The sequence below is a fragment of the Gopherus evgoodei genome, chromosome 9 (assembly GCF_007399415.2).
Source record: "Gopherus evgoodei ecotype Sinaloan lineage chromosome 9, rGopEvg1_v1.p, whole genome shotgun sequence".
NCBI classification, from domain to species: Eukaryota; Metazoa; Chordata; order Testudines; family Testudinidae; genus Gopherus; species Gopherus evgoodei.
Genome location: NC_044330.1, coordinates 81362994 through 81385777, shown reverse-complemented (window position 1 = coordinate 81385777; position 22784 = coordinate 81362994). Strand labels below are relative to the sequence as shown.

General features: G+C 42.0%; 1 protein-coding gene across 4 annotated transcripts in view; it reads right to left on the bottom strand.

Moving 5' to 3' along the window:
* Positions 1-12055, bottom strand: part of BRWD3 (bromodomain and WD repeat domain containing 3) — an 86987-nt gene extending 74932 nt beyond the window's left edge. For 3 of the 4 annotated variants that reach the window (XM_030574305.1, XM_030574306.1, XM_030574308.1), the window contains exons 1-6: positions 11970-12055; positions 11822-11880; positions 11649-11678; positions 11255-11314; positions 3598-3748; positions 197-295 (exon numbers count right to left, since the gene is read on the bottom strand). In XM_030574305.1, coding sequence (XP_030430165.1) covers positions 197-295; positions 3598-3748; positions 11255-11314; positions 11649-11678; positions 11822-11880; positions 11970-12006 — 436 coding nt within the window. In that variant the 5' untranslated portion in view covers positions 12007-12055. The remainder of the gene's footprint in view (positions 1-196; positions 296-3597; positions 3749-11254; positions 11315-11648; positions 11679-11821; positions 11881-11969) is intronic. The other variant, XM_030574307.1, reaches the window with a different exon arrangement.
* Positions 12056-22784: the final 10729 nt, after the last annotated feature.

Sequence of the window (22784 nt, the reverse complement as noted above, 5' to 3'; positions counted from 1 at the left end):
AGACTCATGGAAGAAGCAAAACACTTATAGAATAAATTAAAAGCTTTTGGGATGAGTTCATCTTGAAACTCATCAAAAAATGTAAATGAAAACCTAAAGTAGCATCTGGATTAATAACAAAAGTTTCAATTAAAAAAGCTAATAAAGATACAAATAAAATCCAAAACACTTTATATTTTAATGAGATATTACTTACCCACATTTGGTGGCTTCCCATAATTTACAGGTAGTTCAGGAGGACGGCCTCTGTGAAGAGCTGCAAATGCAGATCCCTTCCATAGTGTATGCCTGCAATCTAGATCAATGAAATTAACAGTTGATCAAAAAAAAAATAAAAGAGCTGCAGAGGTGGGTTCTGCATTCAGCTGACCCATTTGTCCGAATACTTATAACACCAAAAACTCATCCCCTGACTATCTAGTACGTCCTGACTACTGAGAATCAGAGTTTTCATAAAACGCAGCTAAATCATTTTAAAGAGTCAGGTTTCAGACAAACTAGTGATGATGAAACTCTGATTTGTATTTACTATGTGATAAAGTCTTAGAATTTGGAAACATTTCTATCTTTATTTACTTGGCTTCTCAGGTTTAGAAAGTCTAAATTTGATGGGGTAAAAAAAGTGCGAGAGAATAAGAGTACATGTAATTAACAGTGTAATAACATTTAATAAACTTCCCATGAGGAAGGAACACTAAAAAGTAACAATCTCAACTTTTCATCTTAATTTGCATTAAGAAAATCCCAGTGTATTATACATCTGGGAGAGAGTACACACAAATACTTTATACTTGGGATGGGAGTGAGTAAGATTTTTGTTTTACTAAATCTGGTTTCCTTTAATTGGTGGTAATGTGCTTTCCACATTCTCTCTCTTTTAAAACATTGTTTTTAGAATTAAGGCCATTTTCTTTTAAGGTTCTCCAGCCACGTTGCTGCCAGTTGGCCTCAGACAGACTTCCCTCTAATGGAAAAAATAGTGCATTTTCAGAGCCCGCTCAACAAAGTGCCTCGGAAATCACAGTTGGGCATTTTCCATTAGTGGCCATCTGGAAGGAGAGAAATGAACTTCTATGAAGAGGAAGGTCTGTGGAGCAGAAGGCTAATGCCAGTGATGGATGGACTCATGCATCACCACTGAATCCATGAACACGGAGTGTCCAAATCCAGGCAGAACCCTGATGGAACATATAACAACCCAAAATTTCTCTTATTCTCAGCTTTCTCTTATTGTAATAATTATATATAGAAGTGCAACTTAAGCTTTCTAGAACAAAGGTGTGAGCTCTCTATTTTCTGTCACTATCTAGACCACTACTTCTCAAAGCCAATCCACTGCTTGTTCAGGGAAAGTCCCTGGCCATCTGGGCTGGTTTGTTTACCTGCTGCGTCCCCAGGTCCAGCCTATCGCAGTTCCCATTGGCCGCGGTTCACCGCTTCAAGCCAATGGGGGCTGCAGAAAGGGCGCCCAGCACATCCCTTGGCCTGTGCCACTTCTGGCAGCCCCCATTGGCCTGGAGCAGCGAACCGTGGCTAGTGGGAGCTGCGATCGGCCAGACCTGGGGACACGGCAGGTAAACAAACCGGCTGGGACCACCAGGGGCTTTCCCCAAACAAGCGGATTGGCTTTGAGAAGCCCTGATTTAGATTACTCAAGTGCAACTCTAAAAGATCCATAAAACTGTCATCTGGAAAGAACTACTACTTCTTAGAACAAAGATATTGTTTACTCACCAAGTGGCTCAAGGCCAATATATTTTCTCTATACAGAAAGTCAAATACATGGAAGAAATCTCCCTGTAACTCATCACATTGCTCTTCAAGTTATCCTATATCTCTGACTGACTCATCTGAGCTCTGCCCAGTAATCATCTGCCCTGAGATTTATTCTAACATTAAACTGGAACAGAGGTTTGCAACCAGCCGTTGTTTTTTTCTTTTGTTTGCTTTATCAATCTGCCACAGAAATGTTTTCTTCTTCTCCCTACAAGTATGGAATTTCTCCATTACATTACACCTGCCAAGCGCCCACATCAGGCAAGATTAAGCCCTGGGCTTGCAGCAGCTTTTCTGTACCTAAAAAATGGCACAATTTTAAAGGATATCCCATGGTTTAGCAGGACTACCCTCAGGGACAACATCCAAATGAAAGAGGAGACTCCCAGCTTCCCAGTGGGACCCAGAACTCACTTGTAGTCATGAAAGGACCAGATACAACTCTTCATTTTTACAGCTGCTTCATTTCTTCTCCTTCTAAATGTTACACAATTACATTCAAAGTAATGTATCTAGTAATGTACATTCAAAACTAAGTACCTAGTTTTACAGGAACAGGGATACTAAACACTGTTTCAGCAACATCTTTTAAAATAACTGAATATTTCGAAAATAATTTTCTGTACACATATCCATAGACAGAATAAAAGCTGGTATGGTATAAAAGGTTTTATGGACACTTGCTTTGGATGACCTGCATAGTGCTGAGTGGCAATGTATATCCTCTCCCAAGAAAAGCTCTATCTCAGGTTATTGCATGTTGAACTATAGCACCTTAAATTTATAAGTATAGGGTGGGGTTTGGATGCTGAGTTTATGGTTTGGGTTTTTTCATGACATATTGAAGTCTGGGATATAATTAACAAGTTACTGGCAACATCTCAAGACTCCCATTCTTCAGGATGACAATAGCTGATGGCTTACAAGCAAAGCAATGGCACCTATGTCCAGTTTGGATATTGCACACATCCCGCTTCTATACTTCCTACCAACTTTAGGCTATTTCTACACTACAGACCTTATAGTGGCACAGATGTACTGCTGCAGCTGCACTCCTATAAGATCTCCCATATAAGCTGCCAACATAGTGCTGTCTACACTGGGGCTTTTGTTGGTGAAACTTATGTCAGTTGGGAGAGTGTTTCTTTTCCACACCCCTGACCAACAAGTTTACCAGCAAAAGTGCTACTGTAGACATAGCCTCAGGCCAGTATGCCTTTTGCCAGTGCTGTTTAGGGGCAATGGGTTTTTGCAACATTGTACTGTCAAAACTCCTTGGAGGAGGGATAGCTCAGTGGTTTGAGCACTGGCCTGCTAAACCCAGGGTTGTGAGTTCAATCCTTGAGAGGGCCATTTAGGGATTTGGGGAAAAAAATCTGTCTGGGGATTGGTCCTGCTTTTATTAGGGGTTTGGACTAGATGACCTCCTGAGGTCCCTTCCAACCCTGATACTCTATATTGGTATAAAAAGGCTTTTGGCAGTACAGCATATTTTGCTTCTAGAACCAACATAAGCCTCATCAGTGAATGCACTTTTTTGCCAGTATAAACTTGGAGGGTTTATCATTATAGCTATAATGTACCAGCAAACCTTTTCTAGTGTAATCCTGGCCTTAGAGAAAGCCAAACTTTCTCCTAGTGGTTGTGTTTTAGCAAGTTTGTAACTAGAACATAGAAACTGTCCATGTAAAGTAGCATGAGGAGTGCTCACACAAGTATGCAAACACCTCAGATACTGAACTTAAAAGATACTTTGCATTAAATATTAATCATTCTTAACTGTTTAAATTAGTTGTGATTATGTGGACTTTTAAATCTTACCTTTTGCTGCCCTTAGCAAAGATTGCCGTCCTACACCTAGTAAAGTCTGCACTCCAAGAACACTCTGTGGGATCTCTTTGTCTAAGAGGGGTCCAATTCTCTCACAGATTTTCAGAAGATAGTCTGGAGGGATGTGTGTATTGGCTGCCACCTAAACACATGAAACACCACACACAATTTTTATTTTTCCTTAAATTGGAAGGGTAGAAAAAATATTTCTTTCCTCTTCATCTGAGCTTTTTCCATTTAACATTTTATTTGTTTAGTTCATATTTAAATATTTACGTACACAGACAAGCAAGAACAATTTTTTTAAAACTCAACATGAATTATACCCAGCATATCTAACAGAATCCTGTAAATATCTTGGACACTAAAAAAATTGACCAGTAAGGTCATGCCAACAGCTAACTCAATAGCTTGTATTATAGTTTCAAGTATAACATGAGGACTTCAAATTCTGAAAGCCAGAGAGGAAGAAACATGAATCCCCCAAACCTCAGTGTTTTCAAAGGAGTACTTTGAATAAGCAGAGGGCAGTTTGGGGAATCATTTTCTATTTCACCACACCAGTTTATTCTTTTTACATAAAGTATCTACTACTCAGCTAAGCAACTATGGCCTTTCTCACTTGCCAGACATTTTAACCCCATACTGTTACAAACATGTTCCATTTAAATTCTAAACAATAGGAAGTGGAGGATAACCTGAAAACATTACAACAGCCACAAGATCTGTCTGCGCAGTTTTTAGCTGTTGTGAATGGGTTCAATTAAGATCTGACATTAACTGAGCTTACTCCATACCCATGGTGGAAGATTCAAGTCTTCCATCATAAGAAAATGGCCTGCCTTCTTCTTCAGTATTGTCCTTTCCTAGATAAAGATAGCCTATTTCCCCAATACAAAAACAAGCAAATCACTTCTTCATTAGCCAGTATGACTAGCAAGCAAGTAGCTCTGGCCATCTGAAATTTCCTAAGCCAATTTTTCTTTTGCTATTTCTAATACATTTCATTTAAAATTCAGTGTTAAGATTTTCAGTTTAAATTGTTCTTCCAACATAGAACACACAGTTGCTTCCACCTCCTTTTTATGGTCAACATTAAGGGAACATTCATAATTACATACTGCAGATTTGAAAACCAGAAAATACACTGTATCACTAACAGCTATTTTACACTCTGACTACCTTTCCCAGGCATGAAGAAGAGCTCTGTGTAAGCTTCTCTCTTTCACCAACAGAAGCTGGTCTAATAAAAGATATCACTTCACCCACCTCATTTCACTAACATCCTGGGACCAACAGTACTACAATAACACTGCAAGCATTTATAGGTTATATCCCACATGCTCCGATGCGATGAAAAAAATTTCCATTAGCTAAAATGAGTCTATGGAAGAAGAGCTCTGTGTAACCTCGAAAGTTTGTCTCACATCAAAAGAAGTCAAGTCAATAAGAATTATTATCTCACTCACCTTGTCCCACTATACTGTAATCTGTCTTTTAAATTCATCAGACAGCAGAACTAACTACTTATTACTAAAGTAGGACCAGAAGTTCTGGCATTGCATCCATTGCAAAGAAGCGATATGCATGCACAGAGCACTCTCATTCCAACCTGGATAGTTTGTCAGGTGGATTATTATGACATTAGGATTCTAAATGGTCAATAGCAGTGATATTATCCTGGCACAACATGATGAGCTACATCCTCTACAATAGACTTCCACAAGCAACATCAATAGGCCAATGAAAAAGGAGGATTTTCTAATGACAAATACAACATAATATTTGATTAAAAGAAATAAAATGCTTCTGATTCAACTATGAGAGGGATCAGAAAATCAGGTCCTTCAGTGCCACCTGAGCAACCATTGCTTCTCAAAAGGAAAAGTAGCACGCAGAGAAATCAATAATAATTCCAGTAATGCTGAGCTCTCCCAAAGATTCTGGATTTAATAGCAAGATAAGGCTCATGGAAGAGCCACACCCAATACACTTAAGGATTTAAAGAGCAAACAGAACTGATTAAAGTGAATCTGTCACTTCATAAGCAGCCAACATAAAGAACACTGTGTGAATGTAATATGACCATGATTGCCCAAACTAGGCAGCAAACAAGTTGCTGCCAGCAATGAAGAAGAGCAGCTGGAACCAGTGCTAGAAGGAAGCTTCAACTATCAAGCCTCACAATCACAAGAGTATATTGTTCTGTTAAGGGTCATCATAATACAGTTAAGTCAAAAGTGACTAAACTCTTAACGCTGTTCACTGTCTGTAAAAGAGGCCCCTCAATAAATGGGAAACAAAGAAAAATGAGTCTTCATGACAGCTTTTATCCACAAGCAAAACTTCTTTCTTCCCAGAGATGGAAAGTAGATAGCGCCAACATATTCATTAGGCAAACTCATTCATATTAGAGACTGACTTTGTGGAGTTGTGGTGCAGGAACTAATAACTTTCATCTCATTAGCATATTGATCAGACCCCACTTTCTTCTTTGAAGTGATCTCACCAGTTTCATATGTATTTAATACAGGAGATAGCATAGCATCTTGAGACACCCTGCATACCAAATTCCTTGTGGATGGACATTTGTCATCAATGATAGATTTCTCCCCTCTGCTCTAGATATGACTTTCACCCAAACCCAGTTTCCCTCAGCTCCCAAAGAAACAGCCAACGGTCAACTGTATCAAAAAGCAACCAAGTCCAGAAGGACCCAAATAAATAAATGACTGTTATATAAGGTAAGCAGGAAGTTAGTCAAGACCCTGATGAGTGGAGTTTCAATTCAAAAGGAAGTTCAGAATCTGGAACTCACCCAGGATGTCATTGGTGTTCAAATGCACCTGTGGCTGTAAAGCCACCATCCACTCAACTACCTTCTCTAAAAGAAAAAGGTTTCAGAATGGGTTACAAGAACCCTATTATAAAGCAATGTTGTTTTTTTGAGATGAGGCAAACTGACTTACAAGGATTTCCAATATCTTCTCCCTTGCTAGAATTGGCATTGACAATGTCAGTCAATAACAGCCCCACAATCTCACAACTAGTTTTAAGTAACTTAGACAAGGTAAGAACTTGGGACCCAGTCCCACAATCTGATCCATACTGGCAGAGCCTTTCATTGGTATGAAGTCCCATTGAATTAATGCCTACATAGATCAAACTGCAGGATTAGTACTCAAAACCAGTAGGTCTCAGGGAACCCAGGAAACCATGTACACATCTTCAGACAGACAGACCTCTAATAAAATAAGACGGCACATCAGAAACCAGGACACAGCAAATCTATTTTTAAATGTAACGAACAAAATCTGTAAAAGTAGTCAGCTAGAGGCAAGCCAGCTGGGATAATCAGCCTGCACAACCACCAAGCAGATGTGTTCACTAGATCTCCCACAATCCAAACTTCAAATTATTGATTGTCAATGAACTCTAAGCACTTCAGGAGTTTCTGAAGGCTAGTGTGGACACAGGCTGTAACAAACACATGGAGAGCATCCACATTAGCCTTTACAAAAGCACCAGAGGTAGTTCAAAAGTTCACTGGTTATCTATAGCTCAGGGTTAAAAAAAAGTCTAGTGAAGACAAGCCTTTAGAGTCGGGTAGTGAATTATTTTTTGTTAAGGTCCAAATTTCTTGGTCAAGGTATAGTCAAGGTCCACACTCCAGAGCAAAGAAAAAAATCCACAACACTAATTATAAGTAAATAAAAAGATTTTGGGGGCCGTTCAAAAGCTTCTAGTGGTCCAGGTTTGGCCCACAGTCCGCCTATTGACTATCCCTGCTAGAGTTCACTGAGTTGCTCAGGTTGCATATGCAAGCAGTTGCACAGCATTAGTCACAGCACTTGCGTAAAAGTGCCCAAAACTGTTGTTTCCTCCGCCCCCATCTTTTCAACGAAGAGTAATACACATACACACTTGGCCAGAAAGCTCTACAGTTTTTTGTTCAGTAAGTATGTTTAAAATTCTTACTTGCCCTTAAGCACATTTTAAATGACTTCTCATGTCCCATATTATCTGCCATTTAAATACAAGACCAGGTCCAAACAGAATAGAAATACAGAGAAATCTTCACAGAAGTTCAGAAGATTTTGGATAGAACACAGAAGTTTGAGCAGATTGTTGGCAAGAATTAACCAGAGTTCTCTTATCCCTGTTAATTATGTTCTTATTGTTAATTATACAGAATCAGAGGGCAACTTTTTTTTCTAAAATTTAACAAAGAAAACTCTGTTTTTAAAAATGTACTTTTAAAAATTGCTTATGAATACCGTTAAAAACAATTATAAAATAGAGGGAAAGTCTACAAAGCAGGTTTTTAAGATATATCCCTGGTCATGTCCCAAAAGCCAAATATTTAGTCAGACTATATAAAACACCAAATTTGTTAAAACCTGTTGAATTCAAGCTCCTGACTATCATTTAGGAGAAAAGCTTCTTTTGTAAAAGATGTAAAACAACCCCTTCTCTATTCAAATCCTGCAGCAAGAACAGTGAAATCAAGACTTGATAGTCAATTTTTTTTAAGATTTGGAAAAGACAGGAAAAAAAATGAAAAAATAAAAGAGGCCTCTCTTTATACACTATAGGAGCAAGCAAAAATAAAAGTTCTTCCTTTGCAGTTCACCTATCTGCCTTCTCTCTATTGTCAATATTGGCATCAGCATGAAGAAACAGTGATGCTGCAACTTTTTTAAGAGAGGTTTGTAACTCAGTGTGTAAGTGATTGGTAAGGAGTGGTAACTGCATCTCCAAGATCCCCCGTTACATTTCCAAGAAAGACTATTACAATGAATTTCACTTTGACCTGGGCACCTCATGATGGTGACACTGTTCTGCACAATACCTTCAAAATGTCTGACTCCCTCCATAACACTGGAGGCCAGACAAGTAGTCCAAATATATACAGTCACGTACATTCAAGAATCCAGACATCAAGTATATCAAACCCTGAATGATGATGGCTGGAGAAAAGCCACTCCTCTAACATCCTCAGGTGAGATAAAGCTTTATTCTGGGAACTGATAGAAAAGGCAAGCAGGAAAGAAAATGAACAACATGAAGGCAGCCAAAACAGAGAGCTACAAACACAATATTTAATTTATACTCCTTTACTCTACTGTAACCCACCTTAACTAGTTATGTAATATTAACACAAAATGCAAATGAGGGAAATTTCCTGCCTGTTTTAAAGTCAGAAAGCAAAACCTTTTAATTATCTATTAAAATATAGAAATCACAACCACTTGCAAACAATTCCAAAACCTTGTTTTTTCCGTTTTTTTCCCCACCTGACTTTTATTGTCTTCATTTTACTGATACAAGGTTAAAGAATTTTATGTGGCCTCAAAAAATGCCATTAGATGAACAAACAAGGTGATCCAGAGGCGCCCCAATGTGCTCCAGAAAGTACGGATAGATTTAATAATATAAAGAACAAAAATGCAAAGATTAATGTTACTGTTGAAGCAAATGCCATATATGCCTGAAATCAGATTCGGTCTCCCTTACTGTTAGAGTTCATTTCAGGTGACAGATATAATAGCAGAGCAAACATGAAATAACCTAGCAGCTAGATATTTGGTTCCCTAGAAAAAAATATTACACTGAAGTTTTATTCACCACTGTACTTACTCTCCTCTCTTTCTTTCAGTTTAAATATCAGGCCAGACTACCATCTGACAGAGGTTAGATGGAGTATGATATTCTCCTTCAACTCTCCATAGCTTAGGGAAAAGAAAAACCACAAGGTATGGATGCCGCAAGTCCCCTCTGTAAGGGGTCCTTTCGATTTTTTAGTTTAACTTCAAAGTTACTATTCCAGGGGACACTGCCACATGAAAAACTTATTATTCAGTCAATAACAATGTAGTAAAGTTTGAGTAATACCATGTCACCCTTCCACACAATCATTATAATTTGTGGGGTGGGGAGGGAAACAGGTGCTTATCTTCAGTTTCTGACAGGCAGGGCAAGTCAAGATCATGTGTGTGCAAAATATGGGTGTTGTGAAAATTAATTCAAATGATTTAATGTCATTCTGAACTTCAAAGTCCTATATTGGTGCCAAGCTTTATTGTATGTAACTCCTGGTAACTTTAAAAGCACAGGGCGGGGGTGGGGGAGATATGTACCCTCCAAAGGTAATGAAAACCAACTCATTTCTTCCAGTCTTTGCTGCCTCCATACAGAACCACCACAACTTCATATACTGTCCGCAGGAACTGCAGATGCCCGCGAACTCTGAAAATTAGACTTTGAGTGTCTCCAGGCGCCTAAAGCCCAAGTGCTTCATCTGCAGTCAACAGGGGCTTCAGGTGCAACCTCCTCTGAAGATCAGGCCCACAGAGCCTCCAGAGGCCTAAAGGCCATATGTAGCTCCACTGCAGAGGGGAGCCAACTCCTCTAGAAACGAGGCACTCTCTCTGACTGCCTTGTGTCTCTGCACATGGAATCTCTGGACTTGCTAACTATAATGTGAAACATTTCATATTTTTACTACATAATCCTGAAACATTTAAGTGACATTGTGCAGGATTTATTGTTTAAATAAGGCAGTCAATTACATCAGTGTGGTGTGGTGGATTGAACATAAGCCAGGAGTCAGGAACCCTTGAATCATAATACTGTCTCTGTCCAGTGACTTCCTGTGTATCACTTAAACAATCAACCTGCCTTTTAGTTCCCCTCTTGCAAACTGTGGGTGCTTGTGTCTTACTTCACAGGGAACATTCTGAGGTTATTAAAAAGCTATTGCAGTATCTTATGTTGTAAACTCTCTTTGCCTTATCAGTAATATTGGATTTCAGTGAAGTTCTTTCAGTTCTAATAATCTATTTTCTTGTTACTATATTTTGTTTACATTTGGCATTTCGTCTCATCTGGGACAAGAGCAACCAATGCAAAGTGTTATTTGTTGATTGATGGTTTCACATTCAAGTTCTTAGTGTTGCCTGTGATGGCTGGGTTTCCAGCACTGCAGGGGAATGTTTACTTGTTGTTTTTAAAGGGAGGGAAAAAAAACTATTTACATTGAAATTCTTTTTAAAGTGGAAATATCACTGTAGTTGGTAGATTTCCCAAAAGGTTTATTTAGATCCCATTTAAAGGTGACAGTGTGTTAGTGCTTTGAAATCCTAGAAGGCCAAAGAAGTGTGGCTGGTATTGTCATCGATGACGAGGAACCCACAGCTCACAGCGTTATTACTCAGCCGCAGTAAGTGACTCTTGGGCTCCAGCTATCCCTCTGTCTGCCAGCAGCCCCCCACTGTGCCAGGGCCATGGTGTCCTCCCCGCTCCCCCACGCAGAAACACTGGCCCTGTCCTCAGTTCCCGTATTTTGGAGCTTCAGCCAATCAGAAGGCAGCTTCCATTCCCAAACACGGAACTACAGCTTGTTAAGCGTTGTGCCATTCGCCAGGCTCCCCCCCAGTTCTTTCTCGTGCCCTCAGATAACCCTCCACAACAGGCACCTCGCTCGCAGCCTCCCGCACACACGCGCCGGGGGCAGTAACTCCCCCACCCCAGTGACCGGCGAGGCGGCCGCCCCCCGCCCCACCCCGGGCTCAGCGCTCACCCCACGGTGGGGAGCGGCAGCCAGGCGGGGGAACTTACGGGGAAGTTGGAGCGAAACTTCACTTACCAGATCCTCGAAGCTCCTCCGGTGCTCCTTGCCCTGCCAGTCCAGGCGGCGGGGGATCAGCTGCGGCAGGGGACGGGGCAGTCAGCGCAGGCACGGCCTCTCCCGCAACTCCCCCAGCCCCCTTCCCAGCCAGCCAGCCCTGCCCCGCGCCCCGGCTGCTCCACGGCCCGGCCCCAGACGAGGGGCGCGCGGGGGCCGGGCGGGGGCTGATCCTTACCCCGCTCCTAGGCCCTGCCCACCCCCGCGCGGGTAGCACCTGGAGATGCGCCCGCCGCAGGGCACCCCCCCGACCCCTCCCCGCTGCCGCCCGAAGGGTCCCCAGGAGCCGCAGGGGGGCCCGCTGCGGAGCCGGGCGACTCTCACCTGCCCGCCCGCCCCAGCCCGTAGTCCCTACCTGGTGCGCCTCCAGCTCCTCCACCAGCACCTGGGGAGAGACACAAAGGACGTGAGTCCGGCACCCACCGAGCGAGCGAGCTGCGGCTCCGCCGCCTCATCCGCCCAAGCCCGTCCCCCCGCTGGCCCCGGCGGCGGGGCCGGGCCGGCCGGAGCCCCGCGCTGGCCGCTCACCTGGGCGGATTTCCTGCAGGGTCCGGACTGCAGAAACCGGGCGATCAGGTAGTAGAGCTCTGCGGAGAAGAAGGGGCCGCGGTTACAAGGGGGACACCCCTCAGGGAGCGCCGCCCGCCGCCCGCCTCCCCCCGCCACCGATACCCACCGGCTTCCAGCTGGGTCGGGGCGGCCGCTGTCGCCATCCTCCTCCAGAGGCCCGAGGGGAGGACAGGGGCGGATCGTACCCGAGGGGAGCCGCTCCTACTGCGGCCGATCCCCCATGGAGCAGCTCCGGTGCGTATCCGCCGCGCTCGTCGCTGTCTCGCTCGCTCTCGGGTTCATTGCATCTCGTTTCGCCCCATAGATATCCCGGCCCGAGGCAGCGGCCGAGCAGGGTGTAGCGCTGCCGCCCGGCGCTAGGGGGCGGCCGCCCAGGCAGGTGAAAATCCAAGCGGAAGGAAGGACGAACGGACTCGGGGGACGTGCTGGGACAGAACCACGACGCTCTGGTACGAGTATTCCGGAAACTCAGTGATTATGCGGCTTCCGGGTCTGCGTCCTGCGCGCTGTGACTTGGTCCCTCCCCCTGCGGGGGGCGATGCTGAGTCCCGCCATTGTAAGCCCTGGCACACAGCGCCCCCTGGCCGCCGGCTGCCCTGTGGCCGGCTGACGTGCTGCCTGGGCGGCCGTCCTCGCGCTGGGCCTCCTCGACCGCGCCCAGCCAGGAGATCGGGCTGAGCTGGCCCCAGCGCAGCCTGACCGAGCTGCCAGTGAAACCCGGTTCGGAATCCTGGGGCCGGCTGCACCCAGGGGAGGCGGATGCCTTCAAACACGGCAGGCCTGTAGGGTCAGAGGCGGTGCCTGCCCAACGGGGGCGCTAAGCAAGATCACTCCTCCCCCAGGCTGTAAGGCGAGAAGGAACCATCGTGTTCATCTGTCTGCAGCAGGCCTATAACCCGTGCCTGATCATCCACCATTTATTGTAGTGCAGTCCAGCCAGTGACCTAATTGTATTATTTCCCGGGCCAGACAATCCATCAACACAGCACTTATGTACACGTGTTAAAAAGCCCACATTAACTAAGATGAATGGTATTTTGGGGAGTAGTACTAATGGGTGGGAGGGAGCTGAGCTGCCTGGATCCTAAGCAATTGTTTAGTCTGCTTATGCCTAATGTCATGTCTGCTTAAATTAAAGGTGCCTTGGTTTTGATCTGCATGTCTTTCCCCATGGTTGAAATATAGTGTTTTGATAGGAAGTGACCTTTACACACACAAATACACACTTCTAAGTTTTAAGGAAGTTCATTTATCCCTTTTTGAACTATGTTTTACATATCTGTATGAATACCTGTTTATCTCTAAGCATTTTACAAAGTATGTATAATATTTTAAGCACCTCTGGTATAAGAGGCAGGTATTTCAAGCACTGGGGTACAGAAGAAGTGTGATTACAGAAGTACATTACAGTCCTGCTGCCCACACAAGGAAGTAGTTAAGAAAGAGTGAGGCCAAGAACAGACCTTTCTCAGCCCTTAACATATAAGACTGAAATTCATGAAATTCAGTTATTGTTCTACTTTACTATTATGTGAATTAGAGGTGGAAAAAGTATTAGGTCATCTAGTCTAGGCAACCTGAAAAGAGGTAAAGCTTAGCTGCAATGGTAACAGCAGTCCAAAGTAATAGGGATTTTACGGATGTGATGCCTGTTTTTGTATGCAGTGTTGTAGGTATGTTAGTCCCAAGATATGAGAAAGACAAGGTGGGTGAGGTAATATCATTTATTAGACCAACTTCTGTTGGCAAGAGATACAAGTTTTTGAGCTTACACGCTTGTCTCTCTCGCCAACAGAAGTTGGTCCAATAAAAGATATTACCTCACCCACCTTGTCATGCTTATTTTTGTTGTTTGACTGGTTACCAAATAGTTGCTACTGATAAGTAGGGCTTTGAAGACAATGTCTGATCATTTGATAGCATGAATATAGCAGCCATTTGGAAATAAGTATTAACTTTAAAAAATAATGTGCATTGTTCATGAGTCAAAGTTTTCTTAAACTAAGATACACAACAATGTGCATGTTAGTGTTTTCTAATGATATATAAAGAACTTAAATAGACCTATAAATAATACCAGTATATGTTTGTAGTGATTTACTCTCTGCTGTAACTGTTAAATAAAGGTATTCAAGCCACAATGTTCAAATTTGGGAGCCTATAGATAGGTACCTAAATAAATGGTCAGATCGTCAGAAGTGCTGTGCACTCATTTTTCCCATTGGATTAAGTAGGACTTGGACCTGCAAGTGTTCAGCTGTTCTGAAGTTCAGACCAGCCTCAGTCCTGCAGTCAGCTCAATGTGGGCCGACCCCTAAGTTCAATGAGATTCCATGTAGGTGCCAGGGTCCACCTACCCTCATCCAGTTCCAGGATCAGGGCCACACTTAGGCTACCTTTAGTCACTCAAGTAAAAATGATTTGCCCTCAGTGTTCAAGAAAACAGACATTATTGTTAAATTGCATTTTTAAAAAAAAAAGATTGCAACCATCAGAGGAAGACAGTTGCAATAGCAACCAACTTAAAGATCCTCAAGGACAGCTGATAATTTCCCATAGGAAACATGGCTTGGCAAAGCTTCAGAAAATGACTTCGCCATACCAAAAGATGTCAAAACCTGATAGCTTTATATTTTTAAGGGGTTGCCAAAATGTATCGTTCTGTCAGATAAAATGACAGCTATTCACTACAGATCCTCTATATTTTTGTGGGAACATCTCCTTAGTCCTACCTTCTCGTTACTTGTTTCTTCACTTCTTTACTAATAATTCTTTATTTTGAAGTTGTATTTTGACATATTTGGTATTCTCTAGCAGTATCTGTTTAACAATGCTTTGAATGGCTGCTTTGGCATCAGAGAAGTTGCCATTCAAGCTGAAAAAATAACAACACATGGATCTAGTACACAAGTAGCTGAATCCCAGTGTTCTGCTTCAGCATAGCTGAAACATGAGAAACAATTTAATTGTTTCTGCTTTCATTAGATTTATGCATAGTTTAAAAACTTTTGTGAAGTACAGGTTCAAAGCCCTCAGTGTTGTTATTACAGAGATGCAGTCTGGCCTACATTAATTTTTTCCTGTTAGGTTTTCAGATGACTTCAGTATTATCTGCCCTAGTTTCAGCAATAGTCCATTGAGAAGGAATCAGATTTATAGAATTTGGTTGCTCTGCACTGTTCACACTCCCAAGCTGGTTTGTTTTCTATGAGACATTTTAACATAGTAGTTCCATGTTGTTACAGCATCTTGAATTAACTGGTTGGTGGGTAGGCATAGTCTTTTGTATACATGGTAGTGTAGAAATTGCTAATGCTAGGGGTTTAAAATAACCAAGAAGCTTCCAGCCCTTGATAGCAGATATGAAATAGTGGCTGGATAAAGCATCATTACTGACAGAGATGCAAGCTGTGCACAAACAGGCTGAATTGTAAATATCAGATTTGGTGTTTGTTTCCAACATTATCTCCTCTCTGTAACTTTTTTTTCCCAATATTTCCCCAAAAACTCTTGAAAGTCACCATACCTGCACTTGTGAGAGAGAGAGAGTGCAGTTCTGTTAAATTAGTTCTCAACATAGAAAACTAATGAAGCCCCATGTTGTGTTATTCTGGAGCTATGCGTCAGTGGTGAAGAACATCAGTAATATTTCTCTCGCCCCCAGCATTAATAGTTATAGGCATATTCTTTCACGGATGTCAGAAATTTGATTGAACAAAAACTAAGAAGAGATTTTATAATATGGTTTGAAAATACTCTGCAATATAACAAATCTCTTGTCTTCCAAAGTTGAATATAGATCCATATCATGTGCAAATATCTCACCAAGAGCATTGTGTAGCACCATGTCCTTTCATGGCCCAGGCCTTCTTCTGAGTGTTAACAGTCACCCAGCATATTTCATCTGGAAAATGATAGGTTTCCTTGGCAACCATTTGATTGATGTGTCAGTCTTAATATATCTCTGCATGCCTGACCTGCACTTACTTCACCATGGCAATTGTAACATACCCTGAAACTGCACCACTGCAACAGAGAGTGGCTTTGCCATTTCTATATTTAGCTTTGGCAGAATTATTTTTGTAGGGTCTATTCCAAAGCCCACTGAATCTTTCCATTAACTTCAGTGGGCTTTAGACTGAAAGCCTAATACAGGTTGAAAAAATTCCCACGCTTGGCACACCTTTCTATTGCTCATATGCTTCCCACACATTCAAAATAGAGGTCTCTTGCCAAATGCTGCAAGATTTCACAGGATTCCTAGTCACTGTACTCACAAACCTGCCATATGACAGCTCTGCATAGTATTCCCTAATGTTCAGATTTAATAATTCATCAGCAAGAAGGCATCATCTTAATACTCACATGACTGTTTGTTAATTCATGTTCACGGAGTACAGATATTTGGAACATGGCACTATGTGTACAAATCAAATAAAAACCGATCATTAGTCATGTCCCTGCCGGCAGCTGCATAGCTCCGCCCCTGGCCAGCCTCCAATCCAAGATATTATTGTTGCGTATACTACTGCTGGGCAGCCTCCCGCCCTTGGAATCTTTTCTTTCATGTGTCAGGTTCTAAGCTACTATATCTTCACATTGTTCCCATTCTGCCAGCCACCTTCTAGTACCCCTCTAGTTATGAGGCCCTTGACTGTGAACAGTGCTGCTTTGCACATGCCCACGGATCTCATCCTAAGTGGTCTTTGCTTTCTGGTGAGTGATGCCTGCTTGCCCTCGAGCACTGGAGCACTGTTTCCTCACCACCACCACCCCGCATCTCCCCAGGCATACTAAAATTATTCCACTAATGGTTCCTACCTGCAGCTCCATGACCACCTTCTTTCTGGCTCCTCCTCATCGAAGAAACACCACTTTTGGAGGACCAGGGAGTCTCTTAGCCACAGCAAGGTGCTATGCCAGTGTCCACTTACGCAAATTGCTCCACATCCAAATTTTATTATACAAATGGACTAATGAGGGAAGCAGTATGGAAAAATAAAGAAGAACATGAACCTTAATTAGCGTGATAATTTTTGCTACTAAGCAAGAGAGCAAAATTGTCAAAGAGGAGGGGGAGATTGAAAGAAGTTAGCTGAAGTTTACCTCTCTCGGTTTTCATTACATTCTCCTTTATTTTATTTTTCTTTATATCTTTTCAGTTGTAAAGTAGGTGTTTGGGGTACCACATTTAAAAGGAGGAGAGATGGAAGGTTGGAATCAGTTTCTTTAGCAACTGGAGAGAGATGGGGAAAATTGAAGCAGTGCAGTGATATCTGCAGGATCATTTTGATAAGGGGAGAAAAAGGTCATAGAAAGCCATGTAGCACCATGTGACCAAGTCTAACAACTACATCCTCCCTCCCTACCCACCCCCCAATTTTTTGTGATAATGGGGAGCCTCGACAGTTGTTTGATCCCAGGATTACATACTATGGAAATCAAATGGAAGGAGTATGGGGAAAACTTTATTTGCCAGGTTTGTTAATGTTTTTAAATAGCAAGAAGAGGAAGACAGCCCTGGATTTATACATCTTTCTGTGCCTTAGCTGTAAAGGCTGACACAAAGAGGTTTACTCAGCATCCTTGCCGCTCCTTTATGATTATAGATTGCCAGCGAGCCGTATTTAAAGGATATCTCCCATTCATACACAATTGCTTCTCTCTGGTCATCTCCTTTTAAATACAGGTTCACATCTCCACAAACCCTACAACAGATTAAAGCCAACTTCCTTATGCCAATGTAAAATAGTTGAGTCACTGCTAACATACCTAGTTAATCTCTATACTTGAAGGTCTCGCTCATTATCCCTCTAAGATGATGATAAGAGCATGGATCTTTTACCAGACACAGTTCATGGTTTATAGTAATCTCCCAGATAAACACAATGTAGGAATGGTAGGTAATGAACCTTTACACACGAACTGAAATTATATTACTATGAAAGAGAAGAGCTTGTTGATATTGATGTAGGTCTCAAGTTGATTTATGATGTTTCCATGTGTTATATGTATGTGCATTTTCTCATATAGCTACGTATTAATGAGTTCCCTTTGCTTTTGCTCACTTCATCTTTGATCTCCCTCTGTCATGGATGTAATTAAACATCCTTCCCCAACATACCTTGTCTCCATATATTAGCAGTATGTCAAATAAAAAATATTTGGGGGGTGGGAAGAAAAACTCCCTCATAATTCTCTCATTACACCATTTACTGTGTAAACTCACCAGGCCCATTTTCAAAATACAAGTGCCTTGTCATCATACTTAATACAACTTGACCAGTCAAAGCCTAAGGCTTTATCTACACTACCACTTTTGTCAGTAAAACTTTTGTTGGCCACGGTTGTGAAAAAAACACCCTCCTGACCCGACATAAGTGTCACTGGCAAAAGTGCTGGTGTGGACAGTGCTATGTCAGCAGGAGAGGCTCTCCTGCTGACATAGCTAACACCACTTGTTGTGGGTGGTTTAATTATGCTGGCAGGAGAGCTCTCTCTTGCTAGCAAAGAGCGGCTACACGGGAGACCTCACAGCAATGCAGCTGTAGCAGTACAGCTCTGCTGCTGGAAGTCTGTAGTGTACACATAGCCTAAGAAACCCTAGCCAGCAACGCACAAACACTTCCTTTCTTCACCCATACTCGCATTTGATAATATCAGGAACTTCTCTTGCATTCACATTTATTAGCGAGAGGAACAAACATCAGTTTTTAGAGGCAGGCCATTCTGCTCCAACCAGCAGCCTCATTCTGCTGCACCAGGGTTGTTTGCATTCTTGTCTATCAGGGTTCCTCTTACGCTCTGTCTATTAGTAGCCTTTTACGTAGCCTGTTGTATACTAACGCCAGCTCTACACTACAGACTTGTGCCAGCATAGCTATTTGGGTCAGAGGTGTAATGAGATATGATTTGTGACCAACATAGCTGTGTTGGCAAAAGTGCCTAGTGTAGATACAGTTATATCAGCAAGTGCACTTTTTTCAGTACCACTTATTTTGCTCAAGGGGGTCATACCACAAAAGTGCAGTTTAGCCAGTCCACACTAGGAGTGTGTTGCCAGTATAGTAAATCAATATAGCTATATTGGCAATGCACTCCTAGTGTAGATCTGGCCTCTTAAAAACAAGATCAATGGCTGTGAGTTGAAGCTTAACAAATCCAGATTTGAAATAAGGTGTACGTTTTTAATTGTGGGAGTAATTAACCATTGGGATAATTTACCAAGGGTTATGGTGGATTCTCTGTCACCGGCAATATTTAAATCAAGATTGATTTTTTTAAAAGATACTCTGTAGTGCAAAAGGAAATATGTTGGGGAAGTTCTCTGACCTGTATTATACACTAGGCCAGACTGGATGATCAGAATGGTCCCTTCTGGCCTCGGAATCTATGAATGTAATGAAATACAGGCCATTTAAAAGTTACATTTCAAAGGGATCCAGCTTTCCGAGGTCCTTGAGAAAAACACTTGAAAAGCAGAAGAGAAAGGGAGTGACCCACCTATGCCAAAACATGGCCAAGGTGAAGCAATCTCCCATAGTAAAAAGATAAAGTGTGTGAGGAGACCACAGAAAGGGAAGGGAATGTGAACTGAAATAAGAAAATGAGAGACAGCAAAAGTGGCAGCCAACAGGAAGAGAGAGAAAGAGAGTACCTATCTCTGTGTTCCATCGGGATCCCATGTATTGTGTGGCCTATCTGAGCAGTAATCAGGAAAATACCACAGCAGGTACACCCTGCAACCAATAGCAATCATTCTTTTACAGCATCCTAGAAACTTCTACTCTTTTTGCAGCATCCTGCTAAGATAGAGATGTGGTAGCATTCTTTTATAAAAGGAAAGTTTAGCCCTTCTGGTTGTAATACACTTGGCAGTAAGAATCATTGTAGTTAAAGACAGATGGGTCAGTGCTCCTCCTGGGAAAGTTGTGCTTATAACTGATCATCAATGATAGTGTGGAAAGCAATACTTGGTAAGTAATACATGCTTTAGACTGCAGTCTTTTGTATTCACACAGAACTTACACATGGAAGTTGTATGTGAAAACTTACAGTCCTGTTCTATATAAGCAATGTTCTACTTGCAGCTGTTGGGGATGGTGGAAAGAAGGAAGGACGCTAGAGCCAGAAGAGAGATTGGAAGTCTGGCTGGCTGAAGGATAGGGTTGATGCTGGACAGCAGGTGGTAGTGTGAATGGCAGAGGATAGTGTGGTCTGAAATGGCACTGCTGATGGGGGAGAAGAGGGAATGGCTCTGTAGCTGGAATAGAGGCAGTTATGTGTATGTGTTGCTGTGTGGAAGAGCTTCTGCTCATATCTGGTCCTGAACTGTAAGTATCTCCATCTAAACCAGTGGTGGGCAGCCTGCGACCCATCAGGGTAATCTGCTGGTGGGCCACAAGACAGTTTGTTTACATTGACAATCCACAGGCATGACTTCCCGCAGCTCACAGTGGCCACAGTTCACCGTTCCTGGCCAAACGGAGCTGCAGGAAGCGGTGTCCAGCCCGCACCACTTCCCGCAATTCCTATTGGCCAGGAACGGCGAACCTCAGCCACTAGGAACTGCAGGCAGCCATACCTGCAGATGGTCAATGTAAACAAACTGTCTCGCGGCCCGTCAGCAAATTACCCTGACTGGCTTCAGGTTGCCCATCCTGATCTAAACCCTCGTGGAATTTATGTTCCACTTAATGCTATTAATTCTGCAGCATCCCCATTGTAGTTTGCAGCTGATGGGTGGGTTCAGCTGGTGGTACTTCCCCTTTCTCCTGAAACCAAGTCCGCTTCCCCATACCAGCTCACAGAACGGCATGTCCTGTGTGGAGCCCAAGTACTTGTCTCTGTCCTCCTCCCCACCTAGCAGCCTGTCAGCAGAAGCATTTGTTGCATGGAGAAAGCACATTCCACATGGTCATGTGATACAGAGGAAACAGTTACATGAATTTTTTCATAAAGATAACAGTGCTTTGGAAGCCTAATTACCACTGATTTTCAATAGGATTTTGGCTCCTAAGTCTCTTAAGTGCTTTTGAAAGTTTTACTTTTAATGAAGAATGAAGATCAAATTTCATAAAGAAGAAACAAAACGATGGAAAGCTCAATCGGTAGAAAGAGTCTAAGATAGAAATCATTAGGGACAGCAGGCAGTACATTACACTCTATGCATCGCTTGGCTATACACATCCAGGGAAGCTTCACAGACTTCAGCAGAGTTAGACTGGATTTACAATGGACTGAATAAGGGCAGCAGAATTCATCCATTTGTTTTCAATGAAATAACCTCCTGGGGGGTTGGAAGGTGCGGAAGGTCCTAGAACACTGAAGCATAGTTCCTGAGGAGGGTTCATGTCTCTCATACAGTCCAGCCCAACACTATCAATTAAATTTTTCAACATTGTCAGTTAAATGTATTTGTGGAGCACTTTACTCATAACAGATCACATTCTGTCCTCAATTATACCTGTGCAACCCTATTTGTAACACAGAGGCCTGTAGCTCTGATCCCAGCAGGATAACCTGTCTGAAATATGATAGAATTCCACTGTAATATCTAGGACCAACTTTTCAAGTCTAATTGACACCACCATATATTTTAAATGATAGTCTTTGCTCAAAACATGCAGACCAGATCAGGACTGAAGTTCACTGATAGTGCTATGAGGGAGAGTTGGCACAGCATTAAAGCCGAGCCATTTTTCAGTGGCCAAAACAAATTTGTTTGTGTTGAACAAAAAGTTTCAAACATCATTTCAAAATGACATTTTTTAAACAAAATGTAGATTAAAAAAATATTGACATTTCTAAAAAAAAAGTCATCATATTTTTTTCAACCAAAACTATTCACTGAATTCAACCTGAACTCACAAATAGTTTAGATTCCTTGAAAAAATGCATTTTTGGCAAATTTACTATTAGCCAAAATAGATTTGCCCAGCTATGCATGGCACCAACATGCACTGTACTTGTGTCTAGTCAGTAATATCACTTTCTTGCATTAATATGCTCTAAAAATAACATACTTCCAGAAAATAGTGTTTTTGAAAGATTTAAGGATATGTTCTGTCATGTGACTGAAGGTCTAGGGTTATATCCTGTTCAGATCAGCTCTGAAAGGAGAAATGAATCAAGACAAATCCTGTTGTCCAGAGCAGAATTGAATAGGCATGCTAGGGAGAAGATTTGCCTCCATCCTTAAATATATACAAAATGGGTATATGTCTGGATCTGGATTTGCCTTGACTCTTAGATATATACAAATAGGTATATGTGTCCATGTGAAGTTTAAAGGCTACAGAATTTATACAACATAAGCAGTTTTTAATGCTTTTATACATTCACCGTTGTCCTTTGTACATGTCTACCTTGCATATCACATACCTAGCAAAGACATCCCTACCCCGATATAACGCGACCTGATATAACATGAACGCGGCACACGAGCTGATTTTCAGTGGCACTCACACTGCCCGGGTCCTGGCCACCGGTCCGGAGGGCTCTGCATTTTAACTTAATTTTAAATGAAGCTTCTGAAACATTTTGAAACCTTATTTAATTTACATATAACAATTGTTTAGTTATATATTATAGACTTATAGAAAGAGACCTTCTAACAAGGTTAAAATGTATTACTGGCACGCAAAACCATAAATTAGAGTGAATAAATGAAGACTCGGCACACCACGTTTGAAAGGTTGCCGACCCTTGTTTTATAACGTGCTGTCTTGGTGACTATTAAATAAATAGTTGTGATATTCTAGAGTATCTTAGTTTGCATTTTTGCTATTTGTTTCAATTTGATACCATTTAATTTTACCTCTGTGCCATACAAATATTCCTCTAGATGGTGCTCCATAATCAAGAATTACATTTAATACTATCCCATTCTAAAGACTCCCGAGACATAGTCTTAGTCAAG